At 36.3% G+C, this 20,071-nt stretch overlaps 1 protein-coding gene across 1 annotated transcript in view; it reads left to right on the plus strand.

Moving 5' to 3' along the window:
- Nucleotides 1-20,071, plus strand: part of nos1apa (nitric oxide synthase 1 (neuronal) adaptor protein a) — a 109,034-nt gene that overhangs the window by 59,160 nt on the left and 29,803 nt on the right. The window contains exons 5-7 of the mRNA XM_079884823.1: nt 892-1,000; nt 3,992-4,133; nt 6,278-6,435. Coding sequence (XP_079740949.1) covers nt 892-1,000; nt 3,992-4,133; nt 6,278-6,435 — 409 coding nt within the window. The remainder of the gene's footprint in view (nt 1-891; nt 1,001-3,991; nt 4,134-6,277; nt 6,436-20,071) is intronic.

A 20,071-nucleotide genomic window follows, 5' to 3' on the forward strand; every position in this document is an offset into this window, starting at 1 on the left:
GCCGGCACAGACCAAACCAGCTTGCTTTTTCTTGGTGAATGTGTCATGTTGTCTAGCAATCTAGCTATTTGTCTGTGATTTCTTCTAAAGGTTCTCTGTGGATGCATGTGCTTGAAAAAAGTTGCAATTGACATCAGTGTGTTTTATTCATCTGCGACAAAGCATTCAGAGTTTTCTGCTCAGGATTTTCCTCAATGCCTTGACAGCTGCATTGTCATTTTTATGAAGCTCAGTCCTCTGCTGTCTTGTGGAGGAAATTGATCCAGATTTGCATGACGTCAATTATTTATCTTTTGGTTTATTTAGTATTTACACTCTGATCTGCATTGCTACTTGTTCATTGCTACAAGTCCTGTTTCCTTTAGGGTAAATGCACTCACACAGTGCTACAATAGAATTGAATGTGCTTGTGATTCATGTTGTTGCTGCTTTGTTTGCCATACTACTAACAACATTCTTGTTTAGATGCCCTACCAAAATACACAGCCAAAGGTCATTCATAAATGTCCTTTCCACACAACATTATAAAAATTTATAAAAGTGCTGAGCACTGCTGTGTGATTGAACCAAAATATAACAACAAAAATGAACCAAATGCAGGAATAAAAGCTTTTAACTGTCCCAGAAATGCTCCTGTTAATACATTTCTCCTATTATCTATTTTTGCTCCACTTGAATCTACTGTCCTTGTAATTTGGCCAAGTACCTCACAAGTTAGACTGTAAATAAGGGAAATGATTTACCTTAAAATGTAGGTTTTATTATTTTTATTTTAGGTTTTATTTATTTTTTTATTAAATGTAATTGCCTCAGGTCTTGTGGTTGTTGTTGGTTTCTTACACAAGGTTTAATATGTTTCTGAATATCTTCCCTTTTTTGTTGTTTTCACAGGATATTCTACGTATCGCACGACTCTCAAGATTTGAAGATCTTCAGTTACATTGCAAGAGATGGACAGAGCAATGTGTTTCGATGTAACGTCTTTAAATCAAAGAAAAAGGTAGGCCTCTCTTGATTGCGTCTTCTAGTCAGAACATTGAGTTGGTTTCCATTGAGTTGGAGCCTTGTCGTTGAGTTGGAGCCTTGTCATTGAGTTGGAGCCTTGTCATTGAGGCTCCAAGTGAATGAAAGCTACTGTCTGTTCCTTCCATTTTCAGCACACATATTTTACTTCAGGGCATATAGTTGGATAAAAAAAAAGAAAACATCATACAAAAAAAGGAACAGCAGCCCTTAGCCATGAAACTGAAGTGCACTTTTCAGAATGGCTATATTTTTCTTCTCACTCTTTCTAGCATGCAGAGCAGAACAATGATATAGCAGCGGAGCATGTAGATGATATACTGACAGGGTTTGCTTTTAGTTCTTAAAGCTGTCTAATTCTGATCCCTTTCAAGCTTCTGCACTGGATTTGAATCGGTGGCAAATTTAAAAGCTAAAGACGCCCACCACTTCTGAGAAGGATTTGAATCTAAATCTGTTTTTCTCTGCTTGACTGGTTTAAATATTTATTTTTAATATTGGCAATTAATCTATAATGTCATGAGAATCAAAATAAGATTTTTTAGAGAGGGAAAATTAGTAAAAAATGTTCTCTCCAGTACTGGTGCCTACACAGTCTATAAATATAGAGAGGAATTCATGCTAGGAGCTAGTTGTCACAATATCACATCACATTATCACAGAAATTTACAAGGATCTCTGACTAATTAGGGCTTCGAGAGAAGAGTTTGCAAAGACTTCGAGTACGTATATGTAAGGCATATGCGTACTGTAACGGACAAATACAGTATGACTGCATTAGGTCATCACATCTTTTGTTTTCTCATGCACTGTAAGAAAAATATGCTGTTAAATTTACAGTAAAAACAACTGCAGCTGTGGTTGCCTGTAAATTGTACAACAGAACTGTATTTTATCATGTGATATAATGTTAATATATCAATCTACATTGTTTTGTTAAATTGTCAACAACAACAAAAAATGCATTATTTTAAAGAAAATAGAATGTCATTCATTCAGAGACTTCTGGAGGTAAGTTTTTCACCATAAATTTTCACCGTAAAAAGCATGTAGTTGACATTATGTAACAGTAGAATTATGTATATAAAATGTTCACCATATATGGATATTGTATCATATCAGTTACCAGGTTTTTACAGTAGCAATTTTTCTGTAGAATTAACAAACATTTTTTACAGTGTACTTTGTACCTTATTTACACTTCAGCAAAGCAGTAAAGTTAAGACCTAATGTATATGCAAATTAACATCACTTTTTTCCACTGGAACTAGTCTGTGCATTGTTTGTTTTGTAAGTCTGAACAGGCCTTTTACATAAAAAGCTGCTAGAGACACTAATTAATCTGAATACAACTTTCCAGTCTTCTTCAAACTGACTTTGTTTGGTTTCATTCCTCATTATTCTTTGGATGTGAAATTGCAAATAGCATACAGAATGAACACAGTGTAATAACATTGCCACAATACTAAAAACTAGGAAAACTGCAGAAGACTGTTATTATGAAAGCCTGACACATGTACTCAATATTTTTCCTTTCATCATGAAAATGTGGGATTTCCACAATGGCAATTGATTATAGAGCAGAAGTTTGGCTTTGGAGAAAGGCAATCAAGAAAGAATTATTCTTTATTTAACAGATTCTTTAGAAAGAAGTCGCTCGATTGAAAGCCCTGTCTGGTCCATTTCTCCCCGGGATCACTGTTCATTACAGACCAGGTCATTCCGAGTTGCTCCGGGAAATAATTGTACATCAACTGCTCAAGTGTGCTCAATGCTCTCCAGTAAAATGTGCTCTCATTTCTCCTTTGACTTTCTGCAGATTCAAACATTGTAGTCGGAATAATGTTGTTTTTCCATTTCTCACCATCATCCATCAAAATACTGTTAACTGATGTTCAGCATTTTGTGGAATAGGCGATTTTTGTGCAATAGTCTCATTGAGTCAGCAGACTTGATCCAGTGTTTAAATGTACCTTGAATTATATTGTAACACTTAATGGATTGTCACAACTAGCAAGTCACATAAAGTGTGCACTCAGAATGGGGACTTGAGGCCTGTTCACACCAAGACCGATAATTATAAAGATAACTACAACTATATTAATGTCAACCAATTAGTCTACCAACATGGGATATTGTTCTGTTTATTTTAAGCGCGTGCTGCAAGTTATGTCGTCAGCCGCTTTACATGCTCAAGCTCTTTAAAGCAGGATGAGTTCTGATTAGCTGTCAATGCTTTTATCGTTCATCAGCTGAAAAAAAAAAAAAAAAAACATTCTGAAAGTGATTCCAATAATTTAGTTTCTCTGTGCCATTTTTGTTATAGGTGTGGTATGGACTCTGCTATTCTTTTTCATTTAGAACGATTTTTAGTTCTAGTTTAGCTATAGTGATCAATATGAAACTACTATCTGATAGAGATAGAGGTGCTTAAGATAATTTTATTATTTTACCAAATGTATGTGCCTGTTGTTCACATTCTGCCATAGTTTATTGGTGACAAAGTAAAACTGAAAATTAATTTAAAAAATCCATCAGTTTAATTACATTTCTTTCCATATTTCTCTTATTTGATGATTACCACATTGCTTTTGGGACACACTATGTAAAATTGTCTGATGCACAAACATTTAGAGCATTTCTATTTGAATTGTTAATAAACGTTTTGAATTCTTAGTCTTTTGATTGTCTGCTTGTATGATTGACAGCATTCCTGTTTTTATATATATAGCCAGCAAATGTGGAAAACAGGAATGCTGCCAATCATACATGTATGGATGTATGGATGTGATGTGATATTTATCTATATATATGTATGTATATGTGCATACATACAGGATATAATGAATATCCTTGTATTATAAATTCTGTATGATAACTATTACCATTTTCGGTTTCGACTTTTGGCTCATCCAAGAACTGATTTCAGTGCATTAATAATACTAAGCTCTCCCTGATTTCTCTTTAGAGCCAAGCCATGCGGATAGTGCGGACAGTGGGTCAGGCTTTTGAGGTCTGTCATAAACTTAGCCTTCAGCACACCCAGCAAAACGCAGATGGCCAGGAAGACGGTGACGTTGACAAGACTTGCACAGATTCTGGAGTAACAGGTACTGTAATGAGCGGTATCCACTTTTCTTTTCATTTTCTTACTTGAAATCAGTGTAGTCCTCTACCATGTCAGGTTTTTATTCTTCAGACTCCCTCTAACTGTCTGTTTGTGCCCCTTGAACTTGGTGTGAGAGGATTATGGATGAGTGATGTTTCTGCTGATCTGTGACACACTTTGCATTTAGCAATCCATGCAGTTGTTCGAGGTATTTTGGTGCAATCCACTGCAGTGTTTGAGGAAATCTTTGTGCGCCAGGGCTTTGATAGGCAGGATGGAACAGCACCTCTGATTGCTTGTGTCTGTGGGGCAGATCTCACGGTGCATGGGCCATGGGTTCAGGCTGATCATCCTCCCACAGCTCCCTCTGGACAGGTTTTCCTTTCAAATGCAGATGAGCTCCCACTCACCCACGCACTGCTTCTAATCTGCACAGGGTTCCCCAGCACCAACACGCTGCGGTGTCACGACAGGGAGACAATAACTCACACAGGAGAAAAAGAGAACAGGCCTCAGAACAGACAAGTGTTTCAATTGCTACAAAACCTGCCGACTAATAAGCGTTGTGCATTGCGGCCTTAGTTTTTTGAGTCTTAGGAGTTTTTAAAACATTTAAAATTGTTTGAGTGTATTAATCCCAGAAAGAGAAGCTTTAAGGCAGCTGTCTAAGATCCAACAAATAATTTATAGCAAACGTGTTTTTTAATTAATTTTTTATTTTATTGTACAGTAGATGTTAGAGGGGAAAATGAAGTGGCTGGAGTTTTGCCAAACTCAATACTTTGAGTTTTGTACAATCTTCATGCCATCACGAGCTGCTTTTTGTGGCTTCAGATTTGGTTATTAGTTATATAAATATTTAAATAATAGCAATACACTCACAAATTATATTAGTTAATATTTTATCTTAGACAGATAGGGAAAATCTATTATCTTGTGCCGATGTACTGTACATATGAATGAGATTTGTCAACGGAATGTGTGTCATATGGGGTCTTGTAAATGACTTTGTCTATAATAAGAGTAATCTAGTTTTGTTTTGTGTCATGCATCAGATTTTTTTCTGGTCCAGAATGACCTTTTACCTTTTTTCCACGCCAGTGGAAATGCCAGTGAAGATCTGTAAGGGACTGTACATGTAGTTCAGTGTGGAGTAAATGCCTCCGACCTCAGTTCTATTTCCTTTTTTAACTCTCGTGTTATGTTCAGTAATACAATACACAGTTTATGGTCTGGGTCAAATTGTCACCCTAAAATAGCCATAATCCCTACAAATTGCATGTTAATTTAATGACAGTGAACTTATGCAATGATTTCATAGTTCTTTTTACCATGTATAAATGCAAATATTTATTGGATCACCCATGTATTTATTTAATTTGTTTGTGCAATTTAGTAAAAATGAATTTTCTAAATTATAAATATTCAGTTTAGTCCCTCAATTAATGTAATAAAAATTCAATGCTTAAAATATAATTATACAAGAATGATGTTCAAAATAGTTTTAGATGTAGTATAGCATGTCACACCACAGGACACGGCTGTCACTGCTTGACATGTCAACTACTCATTTCCAGAAATACAGATCTGCTGTACAGACCGAGTGAAGGTGTGGTCGGAACATACATGGGGTCCCGTATCGGTAACACAATCCCCCCCACAGGGGATCCATAGCTTACATGGGAAAACATCAGTGTTTAGTCAGAATATCTGTTTCTGTACATACATGTGGAGATAGGCAAGTTGTGAAAAGGAAATAAATATATAATATCCTCACTAACAAACATTGATCCCTTCAAACAAGTGTTATTTTAGTATAATTTTTATACTTATAAAGTGTGTTTTTGTCATTTTTTTAATAGTTGTTTTTTAAAATATATCTGTATAGTTTTATAAAAAAAAAAAAAAGTTTGTTTAGTACATCAAGTTAAACTAAATTAAAATGAGAAATGTTGCCTTGGTTGTACGTGGCATAAACCTAACAGAAGTAAGGCTCATGCTTTAAAAGTTTGTAGTGGCATGCCATGAAGGTGAGTAAATAATGAGATTTTTTTTCTTTCAGTGAGCTTTCTCTTTAATCACTGTATCATGCTTTCAAGCTTTGGAATGAATATTTAACAAGATAAATTGTTTCTCTCTCTAAAGAGCGGGAGCTCACAGGGGCCGAAAAGCCAGCTCTAGATGAGACGGACATTGATGCAGAGGAGGTTCCCCTCCCCGACAGCACAATGGACGACTTCAGTCGCGGCGTCACTGACCTGGATGCGCCCAAGAAAGAGGAAGACGTCACCAAGGACAAAAAGGTATCCAGCTGCAGCTCTCTTGCCCACTTAATTATTCAGTTCATATCAATAATTAACCACAATCTTCCATAATATCAAGCTCTCAAACTAGTTTGTCACATCAGCTTTTACGCACACATCCCTTGCACTGTATCTTCCAGTCAACTCTAGTAATCGAGGGAATGATGTTCAATGCATATTGTTTTGCAGATTTGGTTTGTTTAATGCTCACGGCTATGTTCAGCCTGGGGTCCAGATGCAGCTATAAGCCTATTAGCATAATCTTTTAGTGTGAAAACAGCTGCGCTGCAAAGGATTATTTAATGATACTGTGACCCTGACTAGCTGAGACATTCTTCAAGAGAATTATTATGGTAATGACAGCTTAGTGTTGATGAGAAGAAAGTGGCAAACAAGGTACCGGAGTATTTGTTGACCTGGATTGTCGTCACTGCATGGAATTCATCTCCATTGATAAGTTTCACCATCTGGTTCATCTAAATGACAGGCATTCTTATAGAGTTGGACTGAGGATTTGAGTCAGCCTAAAAATAGCATTATGAGTATTCATTGTGTTGAATGCTGGTTTTCTGTTGTCCATATAGCTTATTTGTTCTACCTCACTGAAGCATGTTTATCTTTCCGCTCAGGCGTGATTTTGTGGGTTTGTTGCATCAGTGTCTGGGGCGATGAGGCTGGAATCATGTCTGAGACTGATAAGACATTCCTCTCCTCAGGAAATTACAATGTCAGAAATATTTGGGTTGTGTCTGATGATTGTTATATGATTTATAAGCCAGTCAGAAACTTTTACTCTGCACCAGAGAAATCTCACATGCCAGCCTCAGAGCTTCAGTGTGTCCTGGCTTCGTTTGGATTAAAAAATTGTTTTTGACCCAAATGGAAATGTTGCAGTCCAATATGAATTCCAAACTCAAATGAGGTGTGGTGAGGTCAGTGTGATTAACAAAAGCAAGGCCCCTTTAAAACAGTCCTTGAGCATGACTCTTGGAATGAGCTCCTAGTCAAATACTAAAATCAATTGTATTTTGACTGTATTCCAGATACTCATATCGTGTATGATTTTTCTTAGGTTTGGTCATCATACAAATTCATACTTTTTTCATACAAAAAAAAAAATACTTGTCCTGATTCCATATAGAGACTATGGCTATACTAAAGAAGAACATGCTTGTCCTGTTTGTTCAATATATTTATTTAAGGGATGAACAATATTTTTTTGGTAAATTGATTCAGAGTTCTTGTTATCTGTATCCGTTGATATTGCATATATTTCTGTTGGTTTTGGATATTTAATTGTTCATGCTCCTTTCCTCTATTTTTATATTTCCAAAACCTTTGCTATCATCATCTAATAACTTCATCATCTAGTGCACTATTTAGCAAATCTGTACATATACTCAACATTTACAATGTTGTGATGCCTAAATCAAAAGCAATTGCTTGTAAATCGATTGATTTTATTTTTCAGTATTTTATTTTTCTTTTCTTATTTTAGACAAAAATAGTTATTATAATATGGATTTATATTATATCGACTATTTATCACTTAACAGTCATTAATATGTAAAAAGTTATCGTCCAAAATTTTAATGTTTTACATCCCAAGTGACTACTTTAAAATCTGGTTGTGACTCCCAATAAATGTAATCACAAGTTTGGGTGATATGTGCTGTATGAGACCCATTGATATGCGATATTTACTATTGAAATCTGACACTATCGTGGTTACTGACATTGTTTGAGTCTTTGACTTTGACTGGCAGTACTTGATCCATCTCTGTCCGCTATTGTGGTAAATACAGTTTGAGTAAATATACAGTTGTCAATGCACTGACACATAACTAAAGAGAGTCTAATGCCAGGTTTTCTTGCACTGCAGAATAATTCTTGTTTCTAGTTTACAAAGAAGTGTCATTTTTGTAACAGAATCATACACGTGTACACTTGGCGCTTGTAGAAAAGCTATTTAAACTTAGCATTTCAGCAAACGTCTTCATGAATAAAGCCTTTGAGAGCATGCTGTCATACTCCTACATAAGCAGATCATTTCAGATTCTTGTGCACTGCAGTACGGGGATACTCATGCCATCCTCAAGGACTTGTGGAGCGGAACTGGACTGGTTGTGTAGGAGTTCATGCTGTTTTTAGGGCTGGTACAAGTGTCAGAGTTGTTCAGTAAGCCTGCAGTCAGTTGTGCTAGTGCTTCTACTGTCAGTCTGTCGACTCTGTGCCTTTTGTGTCTCTCGTTTATGAACATGAGCTCAGAGTGGAGTAATAATGACATTTCCTGAGCCCAGCCAATTATAAGACTATACATTTCTCACTCAGTAGATGAAGCAATGTTTTCAAATCACAGTGCATGCTTTAAAGATCACCTTTTCCTGATTCATGGTTGGAGACTTATTTGTAGAATTGATTAGCAAGTCCCTGTATGAGGCAATGTTTGTAATAGCGTGCGGAAAAGCTTTCGGTCTATATTGAGGTCATTCACCCCAAGTCTGAATCAATGGATATTGGTTAGTGAGCAGAATAATGTATTTATTTGTACCTTCTGAGATTTTTTCACTGATGAATGTGGCCTTATCATTTTAAATGCATTTTTAATCCACATTTTAAATTTTTGGCCGTGTCACATTATAATTGCTAACCAGAATGGGAATAAGACGGGGAAATAAATTACACCTACTCGGTTTAATTTCAATTTAAATAAAAAATTCTACTTTTGATTTTTTTAGAGAAAGGGGTTTAGGTTGTTTTTTTTCTAACTCATTTCATTATATTTTACTTTATTTTAGTTACTTTATTTTACAACCCTTTTTTGTTGCATCAACTAAATTAAAATGTTATATATTATAGTCATTAAATATGGAATGGCTGGCTTTACCTTAATTCAAATAACATTTCCAAAAGTGTGTGTGTGCTTGTTTAATAAGCATTGTAGAACAAATTACCATGTTTATTGTTTCCTTTCCAGTTAATTAGAGCAGCAAATCTCTGTTTCACCCCACCATATTGTTTCTAGGAAATTGGCAGATGCTTTCTAGTAAGATGAGAAGTTTAGAGTTTCTATGGTGTTCCTCTTTGAGCTTTGATAATGAATGGGTAAGGGACTCTTGGTGTGCACAAGTGGTTGCATCCCATTTTATAAAAGACCGCAGTGTGCTTTTGAGGATTTCTCCACAAAACGGTCACTGAATAACTAATGAAAGCAATTAGTCCTCCTCCTCAACAATTCTGAATCTTACTCAATACCAGACCTCAGTACCACAGTCCAGAAACACTGTGGCAGGCACTGTGGGAATTTCACATATTAAATCTAGAGAAATGAGGCTACTGCATAGCTGTTATCTTATCAGACTATCTGTGCCAGGCAAACAGCCAGGTTCCTTCCAGGAATTAGTTCCCTTTACTTACAGGGCACATCTCCTGGATGCTGCTAGAATAACTCTAAAAACCAGCCGGACCCCGAGGAGCTGGACATCACAGACCGAAAGCTGCAAGACTGTGTAAATATAGCCCTGTTTCTTCATTTTGGAGAAGTAGTGTCCATCCAGATCAGACTGTTCATGTGAAAAGTGTCTGGAGATGGGATTTTGGGCAATGGTGGCATGGAGACGCGCTCTCTAGAGCCCTCGGGTCTGAAGTGCTAGATGGTGCCCAAAAGCCAGAATGTATTTCAAAGCAATGTCGGTTTCTCTGGATAATTCATGAAGAACTGAGTTCAGCCCATGTATCTGTGTAAGAGGCAGCTTTACTTTTGCCCTAATGCTCAATTTCAGAAAATCCTCCCCAGTGCATTGCTGTTTGCAAACTTTGTTGTTTTTACAAATAAAAACTCATTCATTGAGCGATTTGCTCACTGTGTTGTTTACCAGTTGGGCAAACGAAACCCAATGCCCTTGTTTGCACACAATAACACAGGTGCTTGCAATGCCACGGCAACTTGTATATTGGAAAAACGTTTATTGTAAATGCACTCTGAGTTGCTAATAATAGTGTCTGCCAAACACGTACATGACTAGATTTATATAGATTTTATGTATTTATTTATAGTGTTCGTATTATTTCAGGGAGACAAGTCATCCTCTCTCATCACATTCATTTCAGACTGCAAGCTCACAGCTCTAAAACTTCATTTTTTTCGTGGCGCTGTAGTATACCATGTTCAGTCAGCATTAATTCAATCCATCTTTTTATTTGTTTTGCTTCTAAACACGTTTCATTGCAGCTGAGAGGAGACATTAAAGAACAGACTCTGAAGAGGAAAAGCTTTCTGCTCCAAGAGTCTCTGCAGTCAGTTCAGTTTTATCACCTTTATCTTTGCCTTGGTCTTGGGCAATTAACTCAAATCCAGCCTACACTTTTTACGCCATTTAAGTGTTGCATTTAACACAAATCTTATAGAATAATATGCTTTGTGCAGTTTGTTTGTATAGTGTTTATATTTCAACTTTGAAAAACATGTGTTCTGGCATGCCAATGGATTAGTGCAGGGGTGGGCAAACTTTTTGGCTCAAGGGCCACACTGGGTTTTAAAATTTGACAGAGGGCCGGCCCAGTAGCAGATTATAAAACACGATCTCATGAAAGTGCGTATCTGTACCACAAATTTTATTTCTCGTGCCATTTATACGGCAAAAATGTTTTTTTGCGTGCATATGCTACGCACTGTAAACCCCTTGGTTAGGATTAGGGCTGCGGAGTGCGTGCCTATTACACGCCGTAAAGTGCGTATCATATGCACGCGAAAACTGCGTATCATAAGCACTACAAATACAATTCATGTATTCGCACTTTCATGAGATCGGGCTGAGCAAACACATTTACGTTGTGGCAACGTCTGCGCGAAATTCAACAACTGAGAGACACATTCTGACAATACATTATTTATGCTAGATATCCCCCATTTAGCATGTTATGTTTTGAGGTTAATTTTTAATTAGTCAGATGTTAGATAATTATAGCCTATACTTTTTAAATATTGTTTATCCTTATTATTATTTAATGGGCCAAACAGTAAAATAGAAACAAAACACCTGTAAGTGTACACTTAGAAAAGTAAAAATGAAAGAAGGTTACGTTAATTCACCTTTATCAAAACTGCATATGGCATCAATTTGCACTTCCAAAAGTCATACATTTGTGGAAAAAAACGAAATAAATTAATGTATAAATTTATTTTAAGTATAATAAAATAAAACATAAAAAGCAAAGGCAGATCAGAACATTTAATGAACAAAACCGGGTTCTGTACATGGCAGACAGGGGAGCGTAGTCGAAAGCCGGGCGATAAAGAGCAGGCGATAAAAAACGGAATCAGTCAGGATACATCCACAAATCCAGAGGAGCAAAGAAACTAAATAGCAGACAAATCAAAGGAAAAACTAAACATGCGTGCAAGCGGTTACCAAACATGTTTTTCTCCGTGAGTTTCCAAAAAAAGGAAAAAACATTAACGTGCAACAAGTCTATGCGCTTTTGTCGCTGTCTGTTTGGTTTCCATGGTGACGCGTCATTGCTTGTTACGTGACACACCGCAGCCACAACAGCGCTGAATGAATGATGATCTGCTTTTATGTCATTTTTCCTTTTTTACATTTATTAGCTATGGCATGAAATATCTGATATTCTGATTGTCAAATATATGCAACGCAATATATATGTATATAATATATATAACACAAAGTATTGCAAGAAAAAGGCAAAATGAACGCGATCATAAGACAATTTTTTAAATACTCGACGGGCCGGACTAAACAGCCTAACGGGCCGCATGTGGCCCGCGGGCCGTAGTTTGCCCACCCCTGGATTAGTGTCATGAATGAAACAGAAAAGCAGTAAGGTCCTTTTTTTCCAGAGCCTTTACCAAAGAATGAAATTGAAAAGAAGAGATGGACAGATAGAAAGAAGAAAAACACTTTTCTACTGTTGTTTTAGTATTCATACAAAACTGATATTGAATCGTCCCTGCTAGGTACCCATGGATGCTTACTACAAATAGCAAACTACAAATGAATTTGTGCTCAGATGCGTTGGCTAAATGCTGATAAAGCTTTGGCATTTCACTCTCAATGATCTTTCAGACATTATAACAAAGCCCTTTTGTCTTTGTAATTCATTCAGTCATAAATTTAGATCGTGTTTCAAAAGGATGCGCGATTATTCAATGCATGATTAGTTCATTCACTTCTATCCGTATGCTAATGTCTTACAGTGACATTTAACATTAGTTTGAATGCATGGACGACAATAAAAGCCAACAGCTTTATAGTGGCTGTTAATCATCTTTAGTGCTAGTTAGTTAACTATTTAACAGCTTACACCTCTGGTGATTCTCCTTCAGATGGTGTCTGACAACCATCCCAGCACACAATATTTAATGCTAACCTATATTTTTCAAGGTTCTGAATGAACCACCACAGTGAAAAATGGATCCTTTATAAACTTGCTTTCAAAAGACGTTATTTGAGATTGTTTGATGTTTCTAGTCATTGTACTATACTCTATAAACCCTGACATGTCAATGGAGGAAGTCCATGTGGACTGTGTTTTAATAGACACACAAGTTTTGTCTGATCTTTTTAAGCTGTATTATTGTCTAGGGTGTGCCGGTACCCTCAGGCAACTTTTAGTGTCATAGCTATAACAATGCACACTGTTTTCCCTTGCATCCTTTCAGACATTATTGAATAGAGTCTGTCATGTCAGTGAGAAAGGTAACAGTGCTCACTCACATCCTGAATGTATTTGAAGTTAAGATCTTTCAGCATTGTATTCCAATCCCCAATGTCATGTTCCTGTCCTCAGGGCTACTCGACTTTGGAAAGCTCAGGAGCCACAAAACCTCAAGATCCCTTTAGCTTGAAAGGATACGCTCTTGGTTTTTCAGTAGGACCAAAATCATGGTTTGAGTAGTTTTATATCACAGCAACGGTATATAATATCACATGTATGCACTTGTCTGTGAGACAGTCTGCTGTAGGCTATAGTTTTTATTTAGGAGTTAAAGTGATTTTGTAATTCATGTCAAGTATCGCTGACTTAAGTTAAGTGTTTATGCTTGCATTTCACTTAACTACCCTTCATGTTTAATCCCACAAGAGCTGTCCAAACCTTTCTACATGTTATTTGTTATTTTGTAACCATCAATTTTTTTGTCCTTCTGCTTATACCTGGGTTTAAAGGTACTGTATAGTTCCCCCAAAACTGATTTTTTTTTTCATGATTTACTCACCCTCATGTTTTTACAAACCTTTTTATATTTTAAAGGGACACTATGCAAGTCTGAGTGTTTTTTCTCTACGAGCTCCCCCTGGTAGTATAATGCTTTCAAACACTCTGTCGTAAAAACGAACTGTTGTCCCTCCCCCCTTGCCACGAGCAACCCAGCTGATCAGCTGTCAACCTAGCTGAGCAGAGGAACCGGCTATTTCAAAACCAGTTATGTCTACCGAGGCAAGTAAAGCAATACTTTCTTTCCAACTGATGGCGATTTTTTTTATTTATTGTGTTGTCATGCATACTAGTATTTTTACCGGGAACGAACGATATGAACGAGGCGAACTACTGCTTTCGTGTTTGTTTGTTTTTGGGAGAATGGGCATGAGCATAAAAAATATATATATATCGGAGGCTAATATTTGTCTAAAGTTATATTAGCAAGGTCTATAAGTTCATCTGGTAGAATGATGGTTTACCTTTGCTTGTCTAAGAAAACATCAGAACGTTTTTTCTAGCTCGATCATGATATGTGCAACATTTTGCGCGTCTGATATTGCCTACTATCAGACGCGTTGACTTAGTGACATAAAATAAAAGTGTAAGTTACACAAATAAAACCGACAGAGGAACGGCCAAACAACTACAGAAATCAAACGTGTTTGCTATGACAATGCTAACATCAAAGTTATAGTATCTAGCATACTAGTAAGCCCCTAACAGACAGCGATCATAATAAAAACCTTTACAGACAATAGCAAACATCCTGAGGTCGCAATTACTTGAAATTTAAATATTAAACACAGTTTATTCCAAAGATACTTAACTTACAAGTGCAACAGCAGCCAGGTCAGCATCCGTTTCGCAGGCTTCTGTTTCTCTCAGTTCTCACCATTCTGAAAAAGCCGGTCCGATATATTTACTCGAGTCTGACTTCTTGCTCGGTCAGTCTCCCGTTTCCTCTTTCGTTGGTCCTCCGACAAAGATTTCCTAGCTTTCTGCTTCTTTTTTACAGGCTCAGCCTCAGCCATAACTCAATCTATCGTTGCCCTTTGCTTATAGCTAGCCCGCCGGTGCTTGAATAGGGGCGTGTACGTGTGCAGTGCCGTCAAGCAATTCGTTACATCGCGAGACCTGATATCACGCGATACTTCCTGACACCGACCCGCGTCCCAAAGTTGCAAGTGAGTTTTTTCCGCTCTCGGGCACCAGGGGGGTGCGAAACCACCACCATTCAACCCGAAATAAGTAATATAACCATTCCACTGACTTCGAAGCTGTTCAGTTAAGGTTAAAAAGTTACCTAGAGCACCTTTAAATAATGTTTGTAACCAGACAGTTGACAGCACCCATTGACTTCCATGGTATTTTTTTTTTCCTTGTCAATGGCTACCGTCAACTGTCTGGTTACCAACATTCTTTAAAATATCTTATTTTGTGTTCAACAGAAGAAAGAAACTTCTGTTCATACAGGTTTGGAACAACTTGAGTGCAAGTAAGTAATGACCACATTTTCATTTTTGGGTGAACTATCCTTTAAGAGGGTTTTTTTTTATTTATTTTTTTATAATAAAATAAAATGGGTTTAAAAATGATGTCCTTGTTGGTTGGGTTGATGTGAGTTTTTGGTGAAAAATAGGAGGTCCAAGTGAATGGCAGAGAAAGGCATCAATGCAAGAGAAAGAATGAGCCACTTTTATCTAACAAAATTATTAATTAATTAATATTTTTTATGTATTTATATAACTTTATTTATTGAACAGGGTCATTATTGAATAAATTATTTGTAATTTTATGTATTTTGTTTATTAAAATAATTTAGCTAATTTATTATTTTATTATTTTATTATTTCAATATTAATATATGCATGTATATATAGTATATACATCACTAAGGTTTTAGTGATGGCATTGACAAGTAAATTATGTATATATATGTGTATATATATATATATATATATATATATATATATATATATATACATATATATACATATATATATATATATATACATATATATACATATATATATATATATATATATACATATATATACATATATATATATATATATATATATATATATATATATATATATATATATATATATACATATATATACATATATATGTATATATGTATATATGTATATATATATGTATATATGTATATATATATATATATACATATATACATATATATACATAATTTACTTGTCAATGCCATCACTAAAACATTCTTAAACCTAAAGAACGTGACTATCTATACTTCTCTAACGCTGTCAAGGACCTCTCAGAAAAAGAAGAAAAAAATGGTCAATAAAAAGGAGGCAGCAATCTACCTAGCAGAAAAGCAACGAGGGCATCTGTGTGGCCGCTAGCAAATCTCACTCAGCCCAGCTGTGAGCTGAACATTGTTTTTGTTTTGTTTTTACCCTCGGTTACCCTCGAGGGCTCAGTGCTTTCCGCTAGGGTACAACTAACACTTCACATTCAGAACGGTCGACATATTGCGCAGGTTCAAGAGAGGCAATGTGTCTCCTAGTGTACAGACATGAGTTATAGTGGTTTGCTCCCAAGCTTGTTGTATTTCATGTGCTGCTGAACGTTTCAGTGTGTCGTTTTGTGTCTGACTGGAATATCAAACAATGTTTAAAAAAAGCTCCTGCTTTACATTCAGGTCTTTAAGTTTGTTTCTTGTATAATGAACACACAGCACTGGATTGTTTCGCCAATTATCAAAAAGACCAGCATAGTAATCGTGTGCTTGAGAAAGGCTTACGTTGTAATATTCAGCATATTTTCTTTCTCATGCAAGATGTGCAGACGTTCTCAGGCAGCGGTGGATGAGTGTGTTGTTAAATCTAATCCACTTTTAAATGCTTTGCTTTCAAGTACAGAACATCCATCCTGGATTATCAGAGATCTCAGCACATTTTCATCACAGTTTTGCGTGCTAGATAAGAAGTTTATTTGATGTTTAGCAGGAATCAACATTTTTCCAAGAAATTGCTGCTCAGGATGACAGTCAGCTTATCTACTTTGTGAAGTCTTGAGCTAGAGCTTTCCTGTTGCTCAAACAGTAGAACGTTGGCGCTTGCAACGGCAAGGTCATGGGTTCGATTCGCAGGGAAAGCAAGAATTGATAAGAATGTAAATGTGTACCTTGAAATGCTATGCAAGTCGCTTTGGATAAAAGCGTCTTCCAAATGCATAAATGTAAGTCGATATACACTTTTAGACAGTTTTCTGCAAACTTTCCACTGATGTCTTTTGACTAGTAAATGTCTTAATAATCTCAGCCTCAGATGGACCGCTCACAGTATGTTCACTGGCCGTCTGATGCATATTGTACAAAAAAATAGCAAGAGCTGGCTCAAAATCAACTGTTCCAATTTGATTGGCTCACTTCCTCACAATTTCACCAGTTTAGGGTGCACCAGTGTACCTGGAGACAGAACTTTGAGTATAAAGTAAGTAGAGCTAATCTGCTCAATTTGTTCAAATCCACTAATTACTTTATACCCAAATATTCAATTCAAATATTTTAATACTTTTAATATTAATACTTTATTCATCAATGATGCACTAAATAGATTAAAGATGACAGTAAATACTTTTTACATGGCTACAAAAGATTTGTTAAATGCTAAAAATTAAGCAGCACAACTGTTTTTTACATTGATAATAATAAGAAATGCTTCTTGAGCACCAAAATCAGAATATTAGAATGATTTCTGAAGGATCATTTGACACTGAAGACATTTTAAAAAAATCTTGCTGACCCCAAACTTTTGAACAGTAGTGTAGTTGTAAAAAAAAAAGTTCTGTACTTATAATATGTGGATGTGTATGAACATAAATGTCTAGGTTGGAAATTGTTCATGTGCAGAGGGAAAAAAGTGGAAATGACATTCTGCTAGTTGTCAAAAGTCTGGCGATACAGCACAAAGTTTGTATGACATAAATCTAAACCTGTGTCAAGAGTTTCTTACAGTTAGTTCAATATACTAGCCCTCAATCAACAGTCTGTGCAAACTTTCCTTAACAACAGTTGAAAAACACTCAGCAGCCACCATAATAATGGTTTAACATGGGCATAAATGAGAAAATTAGCGCAAAATATCTTATGATATTGTTATTCTCCACCTTGAGGTCTGAAGGATTGAATGAGACAGCTGTTCCAAGGCAGAAAATGTAGAGATCTGTATGTAAGATTCTAGATTCTGCTTCTCAGTTTCTAAATGTATTGTTGTCCTCAGCAAACAGCGATGTCATTTTTTCTAATTTTAAAGATGTTAGAAATTAGCACAACCGATTGTTGTCATTGTATTGCTTTAAAAGTCATCATAAGGAATCTTCTGGGCAACGTCCACCCCTAAATACAACACGGAAACCAAACACAAAAACAAAGGATGCAGCGATTTGCTGCTTCGCAGAGAATCCCATGTGAAACAGCCTTTAGGGAGTCGAGTTTGTGCAGCATGGCAGACATTTCCATATTCCTCCTCATTGCCCTTTTTCTGCCACTATAGATCTGCATTTGACCCAGACAAAAAGCTCATGTTTTCATGGATCCTGATGACACTTGTCGCTAAAGTAGCACTACAGACTTTTAATAGCCGATTACACATCCATCACATAATCACAGATGAGGCTTATTAGGCTTTTCTGCAGCCGTTAATTGAAAGCACTCAAATGAACAGCACTTCCCCTGATACCTTTTAACAGATGTGTTTTCTTCAACCTATTACCAAAGTCTGTTCTGCATTGTATTTTCTGTTACACACTCAAATACAGATTTCAGAACAGATGATAGTGTAATTATTCCCTGTGGAGTGATGGAAATATTCCAGTAACCCTAATAGATAAACTATATTTGCATTTACAGAAGGAAATGCTGGTGCTTGCTTAGCAGCAAAAGCTTAAGCCCTTTATGTCAAATTAAAACAGTCATAAAATTTGTTGTCACACAAATTTGTTGTTTCTGTGCCACCTTTGCAATGTTAGCAGCTTTAGATTGTTAAATATATGTAGAAGACAGATCTCAATTCAATATGCAAATAAATCCAATGAAGAAGACCATTTGCAAGTATTATATCTTTGCTTTTGGTTGGACTTTGAATAGCAAACAGTAATATTATATAATTTTATTCATGCCAACCTCGTTAAATATTTATTTTTTTTAGATCATTTGCTTAATTTTAACTCTTTAATTTTTTTAACTCCCCACAAGCATTTAAAAAAAGTTTCCCCAGCCACCCCCAGAATTTTTGATCACTTTCACACAATTTTCATGGCTCCCAGACTATTTTGTTGTTGGTAAATTTCATTAAAAAAAGCAAAATCACGTTTTTGTCAAAGACTACTACATCTGGATGGGATTCAGAACGATGATCAAAATAGATGGAGTAGATCGAGTCCATCAACACTCCCCAAGCTTCACAGTCCTATAGCTCATCCTGGGTCGACATTTCACAGTTTTGATTTATATGCTCTTTAATGTTGATGATCGCGTTATTTTACGTATCGCATATGCTTACATATGCTATCACTTGTTTCTGCTGATTTTTGGCCTGTGTTTTGATTAGAGGATTCAGGAATCTTCTTAGAAGATGCGTAATAGCACCCCCTACCGTATAACAGTGAAAACACGGAAAAGCTGAAATTGCTGTCAATGGGAAAGAGTTAAAGCTCCAATATGTAATATTTTTTCACCACAAGAGGGCGCAGTTTTCCAGGATTTCCAACAATAACAAAGGCGAAGCTTGATGACGCTATGAAGGAGGTGACGATGGGAGATGTCGTTTTTAATGCGTTTTCACCATCTAGCGATGTATCTAAATGGAATTAATGAATCATGATCACGGATGAGGTAATTTATTCGTTTTTGTATTACCTGTATGTCTGATCGTATTATTTTATGTCATCATAATTAATGAACTGCAAGGAACGTGAAATGTTATGCTATATTATTACAGGCATGTGGTGTAATTCATATCTATTAAAATCATCTTTACTGTAACTATTACGTTACTTGTACAGTAAAAAAAATTTGATTTGCTTACTTGTCTATCGATACACTCGCGAGAGCAGAGTCTCTGTCAAGTCCAAGATTGTCGCACAGCTCTCTCCATCTCGAAAACGCCTGGCCGATATTTATCCGGGTTTTATTCCTCCGTTTGTCACACAGTCTGCGTGTATCCGAATATGGACGCTTTCGTTTTGTTGGCACTTCAATACTCGCCAAAGAGTAATCGTGATCCATAACAGCTATAACCATACAGTTTATGGCTATAACGCTATAACCACCACTTCCGCATTTGACCATGTGATATTCCGGTGTGGTGGAATATCACATGGTCCACACCGGAAAAAAAAGGATAGTGCGGACATTGCGTCACTGAGAGGCGAC

Source organism: Squalius cephalus (assembly GCF_949319135.1).
Source record: "Squalius cephalus genome assembly, chromosome: 10".
Classification (NCBI taxonomy): Eukaryota; Metazoa; Chordata; class Actinopteri; order Cypriniformes; family Leuciscidae; genus Squalius; species Squalius cephalus.